Raw genomic sequence first — 20,255 nt, forward strand, 5'->3', positions numbered from 1 at the left:
GCATTTTCCAAGTTTTTTCCCCTCTTAAAATTATGTGTTTTCTTAAACTTTTAATTTTGTAGAACAGTGTTTCTCAGCTAGTGGTACGAGTACCCTCATGGATACTCGAGAGAAGTCTGGGGGGGTATGTCAACACAACTGAAATTTGGAGAAAACCAAATTTTTAAGTTTTACAGCACTTAATTATTTTTATACTTTTTATACCCAAAAATTTCATCGCCCGCCAGACTACGTTTACGTTATTTAAACAAATGTGTTGCAATGGTAGAAAAAAAATGCATGTCTGAAAACTGCAGGTACTGAGGGTACTTTTTAAGAGGTACATTATAAAAAAAGCTTGAGAAATACTCTTGTAGAATAATTTCATTTGCCTCAAGTGCCATATTAGCATTTTTGATATATACAATATATAACCTTCCTTAAAGGAAAGCATTTTTTTTCTCTGTGTGTGACACGACATTTTACATGCAAGTTTCATATTCTGTATCTGTGAGAGAAAATTCTTATTGTGAGAGGAAATTAAATAACATTTACACTGAATGTTAATTTAAAAAATTAACACTGAAGTTTATTGGACTATGGTTTATCTTCCTAATGGAAGTGGTTGAAGACCCCTCATTTGACATATTTAAAATTGAACTTTATAAATTACATGAAAAATAAAGAAATGCCATTAGAAATAATTATTAACTCTCAGAGGGATGTGCAAGATGATGCATCTTTTCTACCCTTTAATTCTATGATAGTATAAAAAGTCCAAATATGTATTTGCTGTGTTTCAAAATCTAAATATTTAAAAAAATAAATCTAAAGACTCATTAAACCAAACCAATTTCTGCAAATAAGTACAATAAAATAAAACTTACTTAGGAAACCAATTTAATCCAAGGTGTTCTGTTTTGGAATATAATATCCTCTCCAACATTTCATAAAGTGGTCTCCATGGTAACTCCAAATCATCTCTTGAAAGAAGTTCTTTTTTCCTAATTTAAGAAATGAAATGCACTTTGGGATTAAATATTGTCTTTACCAGCACTCATCATATATTACAACACCAAAAAAACAAATAGCAGAAAGTTATTTGAATGTACTTCTATTTGTTTTCTTTTACATTATAGCTTTTAATGTCATGCAAAACACTACACTTGCATCTTTCTGGGATGCAAGACACCCTTAACGTCTCTACAAAAAATTGCCAAGTGCAATTATATTACTACTTTCAATGATACGTGACACAACATCCCTTAATAGCTGCTCTTAAACTCTAGTTCTTGGACTTTTTTTTGTGATCTCTATCTTCTTATAGGATTTCTTTATGGTAAGAGGAAGTGAAGTAATCTGTATGGGGACAAACTATACAGTTAATTATACTGTAGGCAAGGGATCAAATTTTCAAATGTTATTTAAAGAATGTCAACAAAATGTACTTACTTTAATAAGTTTATCAACAGACGTGCAAATCCTTGCATCATGCTGATCTCCAACTTTGGAATTGTTACTAACTCATACAACAACTTGATAAAAAGTACATGATCTTCTTTACTAAACTTTCTCCCATATAGTCGGACATACCTATAAGAAAAATATGAGTTAAGTGTTGTGCTCTGAGGATATTTATACTACCTAAGAACTGAGTCAGACCCCATTTAGGAACCTTATTGTTCAACCGTGCAGGAGCAAAGTAAAAACTACTCAAAAGGTTTAGCATAAGCACAAATTCTGGTCAATAAGCTAGGGAATGAGAGAAGGTGCTTTCCAGAGCTAGTTGCTCCATCAGGAAGGAACAGAAGCTGCTCAGGACCACATGACCTTTCCTGAGTATCTGGCACTAGATAATGGGTACTGCTTTGTCAGAAAGTATAAGAATACACTTGGCCATCTCAAATAAATACATCCCAGAATCTCACGGATATTGGCTCACTGAAGGGAAACAATCTAGGTAAAATGTCATCCTGACACAGAAAAGCAAAAATGCCCCATAACCACTCTCTCAGAAAAGCTGGTGACAAGTGCAATTTCTTGTACTTCATTAGTATAAGGCAATTCACATTTGTTTTCCCTCCCAGTATCTCCCACCAATATTGGTACAATGGCCTGCAAGCATGTATCAGCACTGACAATTGCGATGGCCAAAGCAAGCAGGTGACCATGTGCCTGGGTGATCATGTGCCTGGGAGATCTCGACACTATGAGATAAGGATGAATTTACTAAGGTTTGATTTTTTAGCACCCGATTTTGTAAACCTGTAGGTGCATGTTCCCATTCTGCAAGAATTCATTGCAGTTAGAAGCAGCAATACCACTTTGACAGCAATGCACTGTGAGTAGCTATCCCACAGTTCCTGCACCCCTCTGAATACTGGACTATGTTCCCATGGCAAGCAGGAGCCAAAACCATGGAATGGGTGGTTCTGGATACATGTTGTCAGCATCCCATAATGCATTCATCTCCTACCTCCACCCCCTGTTTGAAAACAAGGGCAGTCTATTCACGCCCTTTTTGTGGCTGGTTATCCGTGCAGATGTCATAACAGCATAAGCATGGAACCAACCACGAACCCATTTAAGCCAATCATATTAACCATGCTAAGCCTTATGCTGGAGTATATCCAGAGTGTATTCAGGGTTCATCAGAATGGGGAAGAATCTCCGGAGGCCATGAACATACTCTTTTGCAAAGCACTTGAGTTGAGCAACTGGCAAATGCCACTGACATTTGATCCTCCGGACACAGTGGAATGCTAGTTCTGGTGCTGTCAGACAAGCACAGACTGGTGGTACCACATAGTTATGCGGGTATGGGACAATCAGTAGTGGCTGCAAAACCTCTGAAATAGTTTTATGAGTGGCCAGATTTAAGAGTCATGCATGTTGCTCTCAACAAAGTGGGAGACAGCCAATGCATTTAAGTTCTCTCTCACTGTAAAAAACACCATTTAAAAAACACCACACAGCTTACCTAAAAACTTATAAGGTATTGGTAATGTCATTAGGGCAAAACAAAATACATTTTTAAAACTGTAAGCTATACATGTCACTAGGGATGTTAGTGTATAACCAATTAAACTGATGATTATCAGTTAATGGATTCAGTTACACTCAGCAAGCTACCAGGGAAGCAGCTTCACTGTGGCAGGGCAGTGATGCCACCTTCCTGGGAGATTGGTGGGAAAGGGCTGCCCACTCTGCTCCCCTGGTTCCCACTCCTGCTCCTGTTGTAGCGAAGCCTCTTCCCTGGGAGCTGGGCCAGCAGGGGGTTTTATGCAGGTTACCCTATTACACAATGTTTAACATCCCTACATACAATCATAGAACACTGGAACTGAAAGGGACCTCGAGAGGTCATCAAGTCCAGTACTCTGCCTCCATGGCTAAGTACCACCTAGATCAGTGGTCTCCAACCTTTTTACACCCAAGATCAATTTTTTACATCTCAGAACAGGCGAAGAGCTACCGCCCCCCGCCCCTTCCTTGAAGCCCCGCCCTCTCTATTCTCCTGTCCATCACTTGCTATCCCCAGCCCTTATACACTCTGTTAAACAGATTATAGTTATGAAGTAAATGGTCTGTTTTTAATTCATGCTATTTAAATGTCAAATGAAGCATTTACAATTATACATTTTGTTCTCTGCTATTTTGTAAATCTAAAATCAAGTATTGATAATTATATATTTTTTCTTCCAATAACAAAGTCTCAGTGTGACACCTGTGACTGAACAGTATCTGCCAGTGTCTTGAAGTCTGGGTTGTAGTCTGAGATTGCTAGTCATATACAGTCCGTCAAATGGGCATCTGTGATCCTGCGCTCAGCCTGGGAAGCTTGTTCCAGCACAGCTGGAGCTAGACGCAGCCTCCCTGGGCTGCGCACAGGGCAGCCAGGCTGGAGGGAAGAGAAGTGGCTACCCGGCCAGCTGGCTATCGTGCTCAGCCAGGGTGCACCAAGCTCCAAGTGGGCAGGCACAGAGAAGAAGCCGCCGATCAGCTGCACAGGCAGCTGCCTTGGGACCGGGACATGAGGTTGGGGGAGAAAGGGGACTGGGTTACAGCAGGGAGGGGAGGTGTTTGGCTCTGGGGAAGAGAAGGGGAGGAGGGGGGGATTGGGTTGGGAGTATGCCCCTGTGACGGTCTGCCGGGACCCACACTGTGTCCGAGGGGGGGGGGGGGTGAGTCGGCGGGGAACAGTGCAGCAAGTGGCGAACTCTCCGCCACTTTGCAGGGAGGCGGGGGAAGCCTCATGCAACCATCGGTGACAGGCCAGCTGGGGAAACCCAGCCGCCAACCTGCAAGTGGGGGCGGAAAAGAGGGGGCGAGGCGTCCAGGGACCTTGAGCACTTTTTATTTGATGTGGGGTTATCGGCTCCAATGGTCACATACTGAAGCTGTTAGCCCTACAAGAGATAATTGTAAAAGACCAGATGAAGTTTTGATCCACTAGTGCTTTGCAACAGTGGAAGTGTTTCCACTTTAGCGGAGATTGCATAAGAACTGTACTTTCTTTTCCAAATGCTGATTAACAAGCAGAACATACTGAACTATGCTGTGTCTATTGCATCATCATCACATATCTGTCATTGCTCAAAACTTAGATTGACCTCCTTGCTGAACACATTCTTAGTCAAAGCAGATTTACAAAAGCTTGTTAAATACTGGTTAATTTACTAGTTGAGTAGTCGATGGAATTTCCATCGTCTACTCAACTAGTTGATGTACATTTCAGAGGAGGCCTGCAGAAGTGCCTAAGAGCCCTCAATGGGGCTCTTGTATATTTCAAAGGAGGAATGCAGAACTCCGTTTGCAGCCCAGAGCCAGTGGGAAGTCCCGCTGAGTCCTGGTTCCATGAGGGCGCTTACCCTTTGAAATGCACAGCAGCCTCCCGGGGGACTCTTGTGCATTTCAAAGTGGAAAGGCCCACATGGAGCCTGGGGTCAGCGGGGGACTCAAGAGTCCTCCATTGATCTGGGCTTCATGCTGCACTGCTGCTTTGAAAAGCCGGTTCCCTCAAGCTCCATGGGAGGGGGTAGAGGCACAGTGGTGGCCAACTTTGAAATGCATGAAGCTTGGGATTAGCAAAGAGTCCCACTGAACCCAGGCTCCACGTGGGCATTGCCACTTCTCACAAATCTGAGAAGAGCATCAAGGAAGCCTAACCTCTTCCTTGAACTCAAAGAACATAATCAAGGTCATCGTCCAGATAAGATACCCGGTCCTGATTGCCTACCCAAGTTCTATCAAATTCTATCAAATTTCCAAAGAACTTCTGGTTCCTAAGCTGTTATCATAGTATCACAGAACACTAAAATTGGAAGGGACCTCGAGAGGTCGAGTCCAGTCCCCTGCTCTCACGGCAGGACCCAGTATCGTCTACCATCGCAGATAGATGTCTATCTAACCTGCTCTTAAGTATCTCCAGAGATGGAGATTCAACAACCTCCCTAGGCAACTTATTCCAGTGTTTAACAGCCCTGACAGTTAGGAATTTTTTCCTAATGTCCAACCTAAACCTCCCTTGCTGCAGTTTAAGCCCATGGCTTATTGTCCTAGCCTCAGAGGGCAAGGAGGACAATTTTTTACCCTCCTCCTTGTGACACCCTTTTAGATACCTGAAAATTGCTGTCATGTCCCCTTTCAGTCTTCTCCTTTCCAAACTAAACAAGCCCAATTCTTTCAGTCTTCCTTCTTGGGTCATGTTTTCTAGACCTTTAATCATTCTTGGTGCTCTTCTCTGGACCTTCTCCAATTTCTCCACCTCTTTCTTGAAATGTGGTGCCCAGAACTGGACACACTACTCCAATTGAGGCCTAATAAGTTATACATGTATGAAGAAGACTTAAAGAAAGGTAACATTACTTCCTACTGTGAGGATTGCCCTAATTACTGTATTAAAACCAAGCAATGATGTGCAAAAACATATTAACTATAAACTACCTCTTTAGTACAGGGATTCTCAAACTCTATTCAATCATGACCCTCTACTAACAACAAAATTATTACATAACCCCAGAGGGAGTACCAAATTTTGAGCCCACTGAAGCCTCACTGCCTCAGGTAAAGAGGAGACTAAAGCCCATACCCCACACACCTGGGGAGGAGCCAAAGCCAAAGGGCTTCAGTTCTAGGTGGGGGCCTTGTAACCTGAAACCGATCACCCAAGGCTGAAACCACCCTGGTCCTGGATGATAGGGTGCAGGCTTGGGCTTTAGCCCCGAGAAGTCCAACATCAACCTCAGTGACCCCATTAAAAAGGGGTTGGGACCCAAAGTTTGAGAACTGCTGCTTTATCAAAACTACTGGCTAAGATGCCTGAAAAATTAATCAATGATATATGGTTCATCCCAACCAAATGGGATTTACTAATAAATGGCACAGTTCTGATAATACACATCAATTAATCCAGGTTATAGCATTGCACTAGCATTCTAGGAAGTCTTAATGCATGTAATCAAAGCTAATAGATGTTAATTAGAAGTTGACTACATCTGAAATACTTCGGCTAAGCAAAGCCAAAGCATTGCTAAGTTCATAAAAATGACTATACTGGTTCAGACCAAAGGCATATCTAGCTCAGTATCCTGTCTTCCAACAGTAGCCAATGCAAGGTACTTCAGAGGGAATTAACAGAATAGATAATCAACTTATACAAAAGTGACCAATAATTGAAAATTAGAACACTACATTTGGCCACCATAGGAAAAAACAAACAAACAGAAATATTTAAGAAAAATTCTCAGAGATTTGGGACACTTTCCTGGAAGTATCTAAAAAATCCTATTAAAGCATCCCTGTCCCACCACTCACTTGTCCCTACTCTTTCCCCACTTTCTTCCCTCCCATTCTCTATTCCCCTCCTCTCAACTTTGCTTCTATTCTTTATCTTAATTTGTTTTTAACTAGTTGGATTTTTATAAACTAATTTGGGTTGTTAATTGTGTAATACAAGGAACTGATTTCTATTTTAGCCATTCATATAATAAAATGTTTCAAGTATAGATCAGGTTGGGTAGCAACTGATCAATAACATACATAAAGTTAATAGGAAAACAAATATTACATTTCATACTAAGGACAGAACACGAAAACTCAATTATTCCAGTCTGACTGTGCTTAGATTTATCTCTTGTTGGCTTCTTTGGCACAATTACAAAATAAACCTTCTGCAGGACAGCTCCCTGAACAGAGCCTACTACACACAATTTTGGCAAACAGAAGTGCTTTTTTCCCCATGTACTGAGAAGAATTGTAGTCTTTTCAATAGGTAGACAGAGAGATATGGGGAAGGAAAGGGTGAATCAATAAAAGCCATACTATTTCCATTTAAGCTTTAAGTCCAAAGAAAATAATAATGTACTTTTAAAAATCACCACTAAAGGATGTAGGCCTCAAGAAAACCAAATTTCATTCCATATCTTTTGAGGAAGACTAATGTGTTCAGCAATCTGTGCTTTTGTTTATATCCATGGAAAATTCAAGTTTTCCATTATTTATGATCATGTCAGTGTCCAGAAGCCATCACCAGCCAATCAACATCCTTTTGATTCCTGCAGTGGGATAGTGGGTTGGCCTGCAGTTTATTCACTTCCCTTCCCTCTCTGTGGTTAAGGAAACACAGATGGAAATCACTGCCTGCTTTAAGCCAATAGCAAAATTAAGGAGAAGCTCTAGAGTCTTCTTTGAAACTTTCTAATTCTCGGTTAAGAGAGTCCTACAGTTATCCCATTCCAAATGAAAGAGGGGTTGCAAAGAGAGACTGAGGATTTTCAATTGCTTGTATTCAATAAATCTAACACCTGTTAATAAGATTACTAATTGTAACCAAGCCAGAAGGTTCAGCAGGTGAAAATTTCGGACTTCTAGAAGGAGGAGTTGGGAAGAGACTAAGTGAGAAAGATGTGAAAGTAACTGAGGCACTAGGAACCTGAGAAAAAGGAAAGCAGCTAGTGGGGATAGAGTCAGTGAGTTTAACACTCATTGTAACATAACAGAAATACATTAATCAATTCAAAAAAATGTAATAATAGTTTGTCAGTACTAAAGTTTGTTCCTTTAAAAAAACAGAAAGGGAAGAGAGTATTAGAATAAACAAGTCTCCAGAGCATAAGCATATCACTATACACAGGAAGCAGAACTAGACTATGAAATGGCTTCTGATTTCACAGTTTCAAAACACTTCTTTATATAAGTGGAGAAAAAAAAAAAGAGAGAGATGTTTAAGCTCCTAATCATTCATCTTCAACTACTCCACCTGAGGTCAGGCCTACGCTGGCGGAAAAGAAAATTGGCACAAGATATGCAATTCCAGCTATGACAATTGTGTAGTTGGAGTAGATATACCTTGCTCCAATTTTCTGGAGCAGTCTTACAGCGGAAGCTTGACATGAGAAACGCTCCCATCAACTTCCCTTACTCCTTGCAATAGCGAGGAGTACCGGCAACAGATTGGGGTACCTCAGTGTTTGATTTAGAGGGTTTTTAAAATACAGAGCCATAGCGTGGTTGGATCCTGGAGCCAGCACGAGCCGGGACTGTTCAGGACGGCTCTGCAGAGTGGCCCAATCAATCAATCATATAGTTGATGTAAATTGCACCAACTTTTCGATTAGCCTGACAACCGCATTTTAACATCCTTACTTTGCAAACCATTTCAAACTACCTTATTTTTTAAAATCTTCTTCTATACCCTTGTGACGAAATCACATTTTTAACTTCTGCAAAAATTGGGACTCAGAATAGGAAGCAAAGGCAAAGCTTATATTAAAGTACCAATTGAAACCACTGAGTGAATTTACATTTATTTTAATTTTGTGCAACCTATAATTCAAAAACAGTTGGATCACATTTTTCATGCATTGGCATCTTCCTGCATTCTGCAACAAATCTATTGTAACTAACAACAAGAATTACTTCAGCTACACAAAACAATGCTGCTAGGAATAATCTTGCTCCTTTAGTTCCAAAAATATAGTCATCTACCTCTTCTAAGGGATAAAGTTATATGAAGACTCTTATGTCCTTCCTAAACTAAAGCAGCCACCAGAGAATGCTGTCTGCCATATCAATTACAGTAAGAGTATTAATAATTCATTTAACTAGTTTAATTACAATCTATATTCTTTAAACAAAATGTCAATGAGCTATTGTAATGGAGGAAAAACAGAAATAGCACAGAGCTGGCAGAGTCGGAGCCAAGGCAGCAGGGCCGCACTCAGCCACAATGAGGCTGGGAGGTCTGGCAGTGGGGCCATGGTCAGCCACAGTGGGACTGGGAGCCCCCATGGCAGGACCACAGGCTGCCATGGGAGGTGTAGTGGGGCCAGGAGCCCCAGGTCAGCCACAGCGGAGCTGGTGGAGTCAGAAGCCCTGGTGGCAGGGCCACAGACAGCTGGAGTATGGCTGGGAGGCCCGGCGGCAGAACCCTCGGCTGCCACGGCAGGGCTGGTGGGCCGGGAACCCAGCATAGCAGCAGGCTGTTACCGGGCAGTGGGATGTGGTGGGAGAGGGAGCTTCCAGTGGGAGAGGTCAGCAACCACCAGGAGGAGCTGAGCTAGGGAGCCAGAAATGACATCCCCTAGTCTGGCAAAATCCCTCATTTGGGACCAGTCAGGTCCCAAGGACGCCAGACCAGGGAGGTCCAACAAGTACTATAAAACTGTTTTTTAAACTAGAAACAGAAACTAGTCAAAATGTTTAAATCAGGATAATTTTGTTATGACCTGTTACTTTAAAAAAATGTTCTAAAATTGATTACAAACTTTTCAGAAAGATTATCTTTTGCTTTCAGAATAAACCTGTCAATTTTCAGGACAAATTAATTTGCTAGACAATATTGCAAGGGCAGTAAAATAGGAGTTTATAATGGAACCTGATCACAAATTTACACCCCAATCCTTCAAACACTTGTGTAATTTTACTTATAGTAGTAACATTGAAGTAAATGGGACTACTCACATGAGTAAAGTAATTGCAACACTGATGTCTTCAAAGAAGAAAGAATTCTCTGTCTTTAACTGTACCATGTACAAATCCTATAAAGAGTTCATTTATTTCAATGGGAATATTAAAGGGTAAAGCAGTGGTTCTCAAAGTGCAGTCCACGGATCACTAGTGGTCTGTGGCTCGAGCTCAGCCCCCTCCTCCATCTCCCCCACACAACCTCAAGGCTGAAGCACCAGCTCCTGCTACTGGCTAGGAAAGCGTGCAGGGACGGGGGTGAAGAAAGCCCTGAACTTCCCCACCAGACCCAGCTCGCAGAGAGAAACTACAGCGCCTGGGAATTTTCCTATTGTTGGCAGAGGCTCGCAGGTAGACAGGAGCAGAGGGGAAACCTAGCAGCAGGGCTGTTTCACTGGAGGGATGGAGGGGGTGCAGAGAAGCATGGCCGCCAGGCAGCTGGGGCTGGGTAAGGACCGTTTCTCCGTCAACTCCCACTAGAAACGTAAGAGCGGGATGCACAGGGATTTCAGGGTGGCGGCACTTCCTAGCACAGAGCCTTTCCCCTTTTGCTCAGCCGGGGGTTCATCCTACCTTCCCCAGGAGCTGCTGGAGTTGCCACCATTCTCAGACACCCCAGCAGGTCCAGATGACTCCTGAGCCAGGACAGGACCACTCACTCACCTCCTCACCCCCCAGTCCTGCACAAAGGCAGGAGCTCCAGGGATGCAGGGCTTTCTGCCGGGATTGCTTAGGAGTGCAGAGCCCTGACAATGTTTGCACAGACCCTGCACGTCCGTCTGCGAGACCGTCAGGAGAGAACTGGGCTGTGTCCACCAGATGTGGGAGTGTGGACTGGGCAGGGGATCTCAGTGAGTGAGGGGGTTTATCTGTGGGGGCTACTCAGTAGGTGAGGTGGAGTAGCTGTGAGGATTTCTATGTGAAGTGCGGGGGGAGAGGTAACTGCGTGAGTCAGCTGTGGGGATCTCAGTACATTGAGGTGCCTCCTTCCCTGTGCGAGGATCAGGAACAGCAGCTGTATCAGTGGCCCCCATGAAACGGGTGATTCTCCTCCCCCCCAGTGTCTCTCACAAGCCCCAGTGCAGGGAGCATGGTGCTCCTGTGTGGGGATTCGCCGGGCCCCAGGAGAAGGCAGAAGGGGGAGCAGCAGACGGTCCAGCCTGACCAGTGGGGAGAAGAAGCCCCAGGGACTGGAGTGGGAAGCAACAGGAGCAGGTGGTGGCTGTGGAGGAGGAAGAAGACAATGAGGAGTACGAGGATTTCTCCAAGCTGCCCAACACCCACAGCACCACCTCAGATGACTCCTACCTACTCAGCAGCAGATGAGGAGGAGAACCGAGGAGGGGGATAAGGAGAAGAGTTGGTTTCTGGCCTCTTCCAAGCCTACTGCACCAACAGTGCTGTGGTGCTGACAGCACTGATCCACCACGGGTCCAAGGAGGATGAGGTGTGGGAGACTGACAAACAACTGAGTGAACCAATCGCAGCCAGGCTGCATCCCACATCTCCCCTGCTCATGCTCCGGCAGCCTTCTGCTGTACAAACAGCTAAAACCTGGCCCTACCCCTACCCCTGGGTAATACCCATTCATTCAGGTCCCCTCTCTGCCAGGACTCACCCACACCAGAATTTCTCCAACTGAACAACATCACAGTCCCACTGCTCCATTCTGTTCAGCTTCCACCTCTTACACACCCTTTAACCCTCTTCTCAGCTGTCCACAGTTTCCTGCCCAGCACACTTGGCATAATGACTCTCTCTATTCAGCTTACTGACCATATGCAGACAGTCTCTCCGTAAGCCAGATCTGGCAGGGAAGGTCAGAGCTTTCTTCACCCTCACGCAGGAAGCCACAGCTGGTGTTCCAGCCTCATAGCTGCATGGTGACCACAAAGCTGGAGCAGCACGGAGGGCTCCATGTCTGGGGGACGGGGAGAGAGAACTGAGTTTTCCCTTCTCCCCATTCCACTGCGGGAATGGCAGAGCAGTGATGGGCTGTCCAGAGGCTTTCCCCGCTGTGCTTGTTGGCCGGGAGCATGGGGGTGCAAAGCCAGGTAAGCACCCCGCCCATGCCCAGACTCCTGCACCCCAATCCCTCTCACTTACCCCCCCTCCTTCCACCAAGACCATGCACCTCCAGCTTGTTCCTATACTCTCCCTCACTCCTGCACCCATCCTCTGGGCCATACTCTGCACCCTCCCTCCTGGCCAGACAACTTTCCCCCACCCTGCTCCTGCATCCACCATTTCTCCTGCACCCTTCCTCCTGGCCACACACTGCACCCTCCCTTGCTCTTCTTCTTCCCATCTAGAATTTGCACCCTCATCCCCTCCTACATCCCACCTCCCGCTCAGATTCTGCATCCCCATCCTTATCCCACTCGCTGGCAGCCCTATCACACTGAACCTCTCATTTTTGTCCCCACCTCAGAGCCTAAGGTGATCCACAAAATCCAGAACCCCAGAAAAGTAAATCTGGCCTATGGGAAGCCCTGAACCTTAGTTCTCCCTGTCCCTTCCCTTCACCACATGGGGCTGGGATGCTAGATATGTGAGGGGTCTCAATTGGGGGCCATATCAGTGAGGATCGGGGGGGATTTTGGAGGAAATGTTTTTTGTTTGTTTTTATTTGTTTTTGCTTCTTATATCAGTTGAGGACCACACATTTTTTCAGTGTGTCAGTGAGCCCTGATCCAAAAAAGGCTGCCATATACCCCTGCCATTTAAAAAAAAAAATTGAAATCTTTTTTCTTGGACATAAATTATTTTACTTTATTTAAAATGGAGTTTGAAAAACTAACATGAGAAAGTTATAACGCTTATCTGTTTACTAATTTAAATTGAAACATTCTCCCTAGCTGCAGTACTAGCAAAATGGCTCAGACATAATTATGTAGTTATCAGGAAAAATTTATAAAACAACCCTCTCACTGCACCTTAGAGACTAACATAACATTTAGATAGTATCATGAGCTTTCATGGGCACACCCAACTTCTTCAGTGAGTTTTCATTAGCAACTGGTGGTCCATGGAAAGGTTTACAGTGAGCCAGGTGGTCCATGAGCCAGAAAGTTTGAGAACAACTGGGGTAAAGGAATGCAGCATCAGGCATATATATTTTAAAGATGACCTGACAGGCATTTTAACCTGATGAGATCTGATTTCAGCAATTTGTGTTTCTTCTAAACAACTCATGACATCATGGACATCTGAAACAGCTGCATTTCCAAAAACAACCTGTGTATTAGTGATGTTCTCAGCTGTTACAATATACAGTAAACAAGTTCCAAGAGTCAGTTGTCAACAGGAACTGAAGCAGTAACTGATTTTCAACTAATCCAATTGGAAAAGTATTTAGGTCTATTCTTGTACTCCTTGTGTACCCCAAACTCTATATATACACGCAAACCCTTACAAATATGTACATAAATATACATATAAAATATTTTATATCTGTATCAAAAGTGCATATACTTTTTATTTACTCTGGCGTTCATGCTTCCTTTTTTCTGTATAGTTAATTGCTTTACGAAATATGAGAATACATTTTAAATTTGTGCTTCTGCAATAAAACTAAACAATACTTTTACCATTTTGAAGATTCTTCCTTGCTGTATGTCATTTGTTACAGTAAACTAAGCTCATGAAGAAAACAACACGTAACTTACATAGGACAACCGTAGAGAGAAGAAAGAGTGGGGCTCTCATATCTCCCCCAGTATTTTTTTAAGCAAATATGTTTTCCAAGATCACTACAGGGTATTATAGTATCACGGAAATCTTGGGATTAAGAAAAAAAAAAGAGAGCATTTTTTACCCATTTGGGCAGAGAGAGCCAAGTTGTGTGTATCTCTCTCTCTCTCTCACTCACACACTCACTTCAAACTTCAAAGAGGTGCCAAAACATTCTAGTCCTCTTCCTTTTGTGATTCACAGAGTAGCACGGAAGTAATTCTAAACAGAATGCACTTATTGCCTTATTGACTAGCCTGTTACAATAGTTGCAGTTTACAATACAATATCTAATGGCTAGTTCAACATACACACTGTCAAACTACATAGAGACTAATAACTCCAGTCCCCCTCCCTTTCAAAGGCAATCCTTCCTCTCAGCCACTAACAAATGTCTCAACATGTTTTGACAGTATTAGCATATGAACCTCTGCCATAAGACTAAAAACAAGCATCTCTGTAAACAGTATGAGTTAGCAGATGGCTAGGGGAAAAACAGCACCAACCAAGTTCAAAATGTCCCATAATGCAGTCATGTGAATCATTTTGCACCTACAAAAGGAATGCTATCCAAGAATACTCCTTGTTAAACACAAGGTCACTTGCACTGACATTAGTGAAAACCAGATTTTTAATTACCATATATGTATTACATTTCCAACAAGTGTTCAAAAGTACTATATGCCACCTTTTTTAATTACACAGAAGAGTCCGTTTACAATAAATGTAGCAACCTGACTGCCAAATGTGATCATTCCAGATTTCTAGAAAACAGACTTACTCATTAGTCTCCATGATGTAGCAAATGTCATTACTATGATGCAGCATGCTTACCAAAGACAGAATATTTCTTCACATGGATGTGCTACCGTGATTAGAGGACTACAGCAGCTGCCATGTAAAAATGGCATCATTTGACATAGCCAGACAGAATAAGAAAAGAATAAGAATTAGAAAATATTTAACTGGTTATGTTTTTTAAAATGTATTTACACATTTCCATAATGCTCAAAACACCTCTAGTCTCAAATACACCAAGAAATTTTTTAGAAGATTCCCACTTGTGTCATCCCCAGAAGCAGCACTAGTACCTGGCAACTGGTGGGGTTTTTTGTTTGTTTGTTTGTTTGTATTTTTACTATTGCAGGGAATTGTTAATAGTGGCAAAAATGCCAAAGCCTGATCTATGCTAATGTTCCCACCAGTACAACAGAGGCAATACTGATGCAATATTTTTAATGGACTGCTTTATAATATTTAAAAACCACACCTAAGAATGTGTTTGCTGTGGAAAAGGGATTGTTAAATCCCAATTCTGAAATGATGGCCTTTTGGAAAGGCAGCATGTCAGTACTTTTAATGTTCATCAGATACACCGGTGTGAAAGCACTGGACACTGAATTTCAACAATATGGCTAACAGAAGGTCAAGCTTACCCACAAAATTCTGCCCCTCTGGGTGGAAAGGCATAGGTTTCATTACCATGCTCATTTAAGACCTTGGACTGGGAGTAAGAAAGAGACCCCAGTTGTTACTGGACTGAACCATAAACTCATTTTATATAATCCAAACTAGGTATGTAAAAAGTTGGTTACAATGGTAAACATGCTTAGCAGTTACATGTGCTGCTGGCTCATAATAGAGGCCCAACTTAAATGTATACCCCAAATTAAAAAACATAGCAAGAGACCTAAAAAAGAGTCACTGTGGCTTAACCACCATGTAAAAGAAGCAGTGAGGGACAAAAAGGTATCTTTTAAGAAGTGGAAGTCCAATCCTAGTGAGATAAATAGAAAGGAACATAAACACTGTCAAATCAAGTGTAAACATGTAATAAGAAAAGCAAAAAAAGATTTTGAGGAACAGCTAGCCAAAAACTCAAAAAGAAATAACAAAATGTTTAAGTACATTAGAAACAAGAAGCCTGCTAAAAAACCTGTGGGTCCCCTAGATGATCGAGCTATAAAAGGAGCAATCAAGGACGATAAAGCCATTGCGGAGAAACTAAATGATTTCTTTGCTTCAGTCTTCACGGCTGAGGACGTTGGGGAGATTCCTGAATCTGCACCGTCCTTTGTGGGTGATGAATCTGAGGAACTGTCCCGGATTGAAGTGTCATTAGAGGAGGTTTTGGAACAAATAGAAAAACATAATGTTAACAAATCTCCGGGACCGAATGGCATTCATCCAAGGGTTCTAAAAGAACTTAAAGGGAAATTGCTGAGCTATTATCTGTGGTTTGTAACCTATCCTTTAAATCGGCTTCCGTACCTAATGACTGGAAGGTAGCCAACGTGACACCAATATTTAAAAAGGGCTCTAGAGGCGATCCTGGCAATTACAGACCGGTAAGTCTAACTTCAGTACCGGGCAAATTAGTCGAAACAATAGTAAAGAATAAAATTGTGAAGCATGTAGAAGAACATAATTTGTTGGACAAAAGTCAACATGGCTTCTGTAAAGGGAAATCCTGTCTTACTAATCTATTAGAGTTCTTTGAAGGGGTTAACAAACATGCGGACAAGGGGGATCCAGTAGATATAGTATACTTGGATTTTCAGAAAGCCTTTGACAAGGTCCCTCACCAAAGGCTCTTGTGTAAATTACATGGCCATGGGATAAGAGGGAAGGTCCTTTCTTGGATTGAGAACTGGTTAAAAGACAGGAAACAAAGGGTAGGAATAAATGGTAAATTTTCAGATTGGAGAGGGGTTACTAGTGGTGTCCCCCAAGGGTCAGTCCTGGGACCAATCCTTTTCAACTTATTCATAAATGATCTGGAGAAAGGGGTAAGCAGTGAGGTAGTAAAGTTTGCAGATGATACCAAACTGTTTAGGATAGTCAAGACAGAAGCAGACTGTGAGGGACTCCAAGAAGATCTCACCAAACTGAGTGATTGGGCAACAAAATGGCAAATGAAATTTAATGTGGATAAGTGTAAAGTAATGCACATCGGGAAAAATAACCCCAACTATACGTACAGTATGATGGGGGCTAATTTGGCTACGACAAATCAGGAAAGAGATCTTGGAGTTATCGTGGACAGTTCTCTGAAAACTTCCACACAGAGTGCAGCGGCGGTCAAAAAGGCAAATAGGATGCTAGGAATTATTAGGAAAGGGTTAGAAAATAAGACCCAGAATATCTTACTGCCCCTGTATAAAACTATGGTACGCCCACATCTTGAATACTATGTACAGATGTGGTCTCCTCACCTCAAAAAAGATATTTTGGCCTTGGAAAGGGTTCAGAAAAGGGCAACTAAAATGATTAGGGGTTTGGAACGGATCCCATATGATGAGAGGCTAAAGATACTAGGACTTTTCAGTTTAGAAAAGAGGAGACTGAGGGGGGATATGATAGAGGTCTATAAAATCATGAGTGGTGTGGAGAGGGCTGCTAAATAAAAGTTATTTATTAGTTCCCATAATAGAAGAACTAGAGGACACCAAATGAAATTAATGGGTAGCAGGTTTAAAACTAATAAAAGGAAGTTCTTCACGCAGCGTGTTGTCAACCTGTGGAACTCCTTGCCAGAGGAGGCTGTGAATGCTAGGACTATAATAGAGTTTAAAGAGAAGCTGGATAAATTCATGGAGGTTAGGTCCATAAAAGGCTATTAGCCAGGGGTTAAAATGGTGTCCTTGGCCTCTGTTTGTCAGAGACTGGAGAGGGATGGCAGGAGACAAATCGCTTGATCATTGTCTTCGGTCCACCCTCTCTGGGGCACCTGGTGCTGGCCACTGTCGGTAGACAGGATACTGGGCTAGATGGACCTTTGGTCTGACCCAGTACGGCCATTCTTACGTTCTTATGGCTCTGCAGTATAAAGCTTATATAAATTTATACTTCAGAGCCTGTTCAAAGATTCCCTGGGAATGGGCTTGCCGGCCCAGTTCCCAGGGAGGTGGCTTCTCTGTGGCAGGGAAACCTGTAAGCTCCACTCCCAGGGAGCAGGACCCACAGCTCTTGCCATTTCCACTCCCAGGAGACTTCACTGTGGGCTCTGCAGCTGGCTCCCCAGGAATGCAACTGCCAGCCCCTGTGGCACCACTCCCCAGGGAGACAGCGTGTAACCTCCGGTGAGGCTGACAGGCCAGCCACAGACAGGGGTTGCTCTGGCAGACCGGAACAGGCCCTGCCTGCGGTGGGCCCTGCGAGCCTGGAACATACTCTTGCCCATGAGGGGCAGAGAGCTGCTCCAGCCTCTACTGTTAATTGGAACCAGTAAACACTACCCACTTAGGGTGATGCTTACCAGGTTAATCGGTTGTCCTTTCACATCCCTAATCTAAACACTCATTTCTTGGTAACAATAGCTTTTTGTAATTATACACCCAGGCTAAATAAATATAGGAATTTTTTTGCAAAAGCACCTAAGGCTGACATTTTTCAAAAGACTCAGCGAATTAGGCACTCAAATCTTCTTAAATTTCTAGGGGGTTGGGTGCCTAGCTCTTTTGGAAGCTTTAAAAATCCCAGTCTGAGGCACTTTTTAAAATCCCCATTCTAAACACAGCAATCTAAATGTAAAAGGGATTTGGTAACGGAATATGGCACCTGAGCAACCCATTTGACCCACGTGGTTTTATTAAGTGTGGGCTCAAGGAACAAAATCTCTCAAAACTTGTTTCCCTCTCAATACAGCAAAATGGTTACAAAATTAAATCAATTTCTTTAAAAAGGAAAAAGCGAGACAGGAAGCAGATTTTCACATTAGGCACGTAAATATCCAAAATTAAATATCTTCCCAGTAGACAAAAATATCCTTGCCAATGAAACATCTCCTTTTCCCTTACTTCTTATTCCAAAACACACGGTGACTTTTTTGTAACATTCACAATGACACAACATTAGTTACATATGCAGAGACAAAGAGTATTTTGTGCCCTAGAAAAAACTGAGGTTAGGCTAAACAAGTTACTCACTGAGTTTGTTACATATTCCAGAATCTAATTCAGTCTCCCTACAATATAACCTCTCTTTGGAAAGCAGAACTACTGCCCTACCTAAGTCCACTCCCCACAAAGTACACATCTACATGCAACACATCAGAAGAAACCACTGAACAAAAATCTGCGTGCTACCCTCGGCAGCAATGACAACTACAAACTTATTTCCAGGAGAGATGGAGCAGTCATGTACAATTTCTGGCAAAACAAGTTAAGTGGCTTAGTGAGTATCTATCTTCTTTAAAGGCAATAATACCCTCCTTCCAAAGCAGTGATGGGCAGCCTGCGAGCCACATGGGTTCTATGGATGGCCCTTTGCTTTCTATGCATGGCCCACTAGACCTTTTGTTTACCATTGCCCATGCACAGGTTTGCCAGATTTTGCTGGTATCTGTCCATGTAATTTTTTTATTTAACAGTATTACTAAAGTGAAATGCATGTTAAGCGAGTGAATGCTGATTGCACACAACACTGACTATGAGAGCCATGTGCTCCCTCTGCATCCAGTCAAAGTGCTGCTAGAGTTCAACAGGTACAGCCACAAATTTTAGGTACGCAAGCACAGCTGCAGTTAATAAAATTAACCTGTCCTGAGAGACAGTCTTGATTACAAGAATTGTGCAACTCACTGAGATGAAGAAATGCCACTCATGCGGCCCACTCATAGCCTAGTTTGCCCATTACTGTTCACAAAGGCCACGCCTCCATTTGCCAGAGGAGCAATGCTCTGGAAATCAATCCTCTAGGGTTCAATTTAGCAGGTCTATTCAAGATCCTCTAAAATTTAAACTGAATGCTGAAGGAGCCCCCATCATCTTTGGTACTCTTCACTATTCGGAAGAATAAGGGAAGTCAATTAGAGAATTTCTCCCACCAACTTTCAACTGTGGGGTTGCCTCAGAAAAATCAATGCAAGGTACACTGACTCCAACTACACAATTCATATGGCTGGAGTTGTGTATCTTGCAACTTTTTTCTCTGCTAGTGTAGTCCTGGCCAGAGACTAACAGAACTAGGCAGCCTGGAAATAGAAGTCTAGTCTTTATTGCAATATGAGCCTACAGTGAAGATTGCACAAGTTGTGGAAATAGAAGCAGAAGCTCCCCAGCTTCTCCCAAACAAGAGCAGCACCTCCCAAAGGCACCAACATCAGTTCTGGATACTTTAAAAAGAGGATTTAACCTGCAACAATCTAAAACCTGGCTTCAGTCCCAGTTCCTGCTGGTGTCACCATTATAAATAGCCCCAGACAAAGGTCCCTCTGGCTGTTGAGGGCAGAGAGGAATGAGTGCTTGAGTTTAATGCACACAGGACAGACTCACAGTGTGGGAGTTGGGGGCCTCTCTACTGTCAAATGCTAAAGGAGAGAGCCTCCACTCACAGCTTGAGCTGCTTTCACTGACACACACACCCTTCACAGCCTTTAGACACCTTGGCCCCCAATACTTTCCCAGCATTAATGTTAGGCAAAAACTCTGGGAAAAGAAAGGGATATAGTCTAAAAGACACCCACACCAGTTGGGGTCACACATATGGGAGCCAGATACAAAGGACAACTGGCAAACACACACTAGGGGGCAAGTTATAGAAAGCAACCTGGCATGCACACAAAAACAAACACACAC

General features: G+C 42.8%; 1 protein-coding gene across 2 annotated transcripts in view; it reads right to left on the reverse strand.

Annotated features, from left to right (window-relative positions):
• The window catches only part of PSME4 (proteasome activator subunit 4), a 142,189-nt gene that overhangs the window by 120,429 nt on the left and 1,505 nt on the right, over positions 1–20,255 (reverse strand). For both annotated transcript variants that reach the window (XM_006122111.5, XM_075925476.2), the window contains exons 2-3: positions 1,432–1,572; positions 867–983 (exon numbers count right to left, since the gene is read on the reverse strand). In XM_006122111.5, the coding sequence (XP_006122173.3) occupies positions 867–983; positions 1,432–1,572 (258 nt within the window). The remainder of the gene's footprint in view (positions 1–866; positions 984–1,431; positions 1,573–20,255) is intronic.

This window comes from Pelodiscus sinensis, chromosome 3, assembly GCF_052426305.1.
Source record: "Pelodiscus sinensis isolate ZL-2025 chromosome 3, ASM5242630v1, whole genome shotgun sequence".
Classification (NCBI taxonomy): Eukaryota; Metazoa; Chordata; order Testudines; family Trionychidae; genus Pelodiscus; species Pelodiscus sinensis.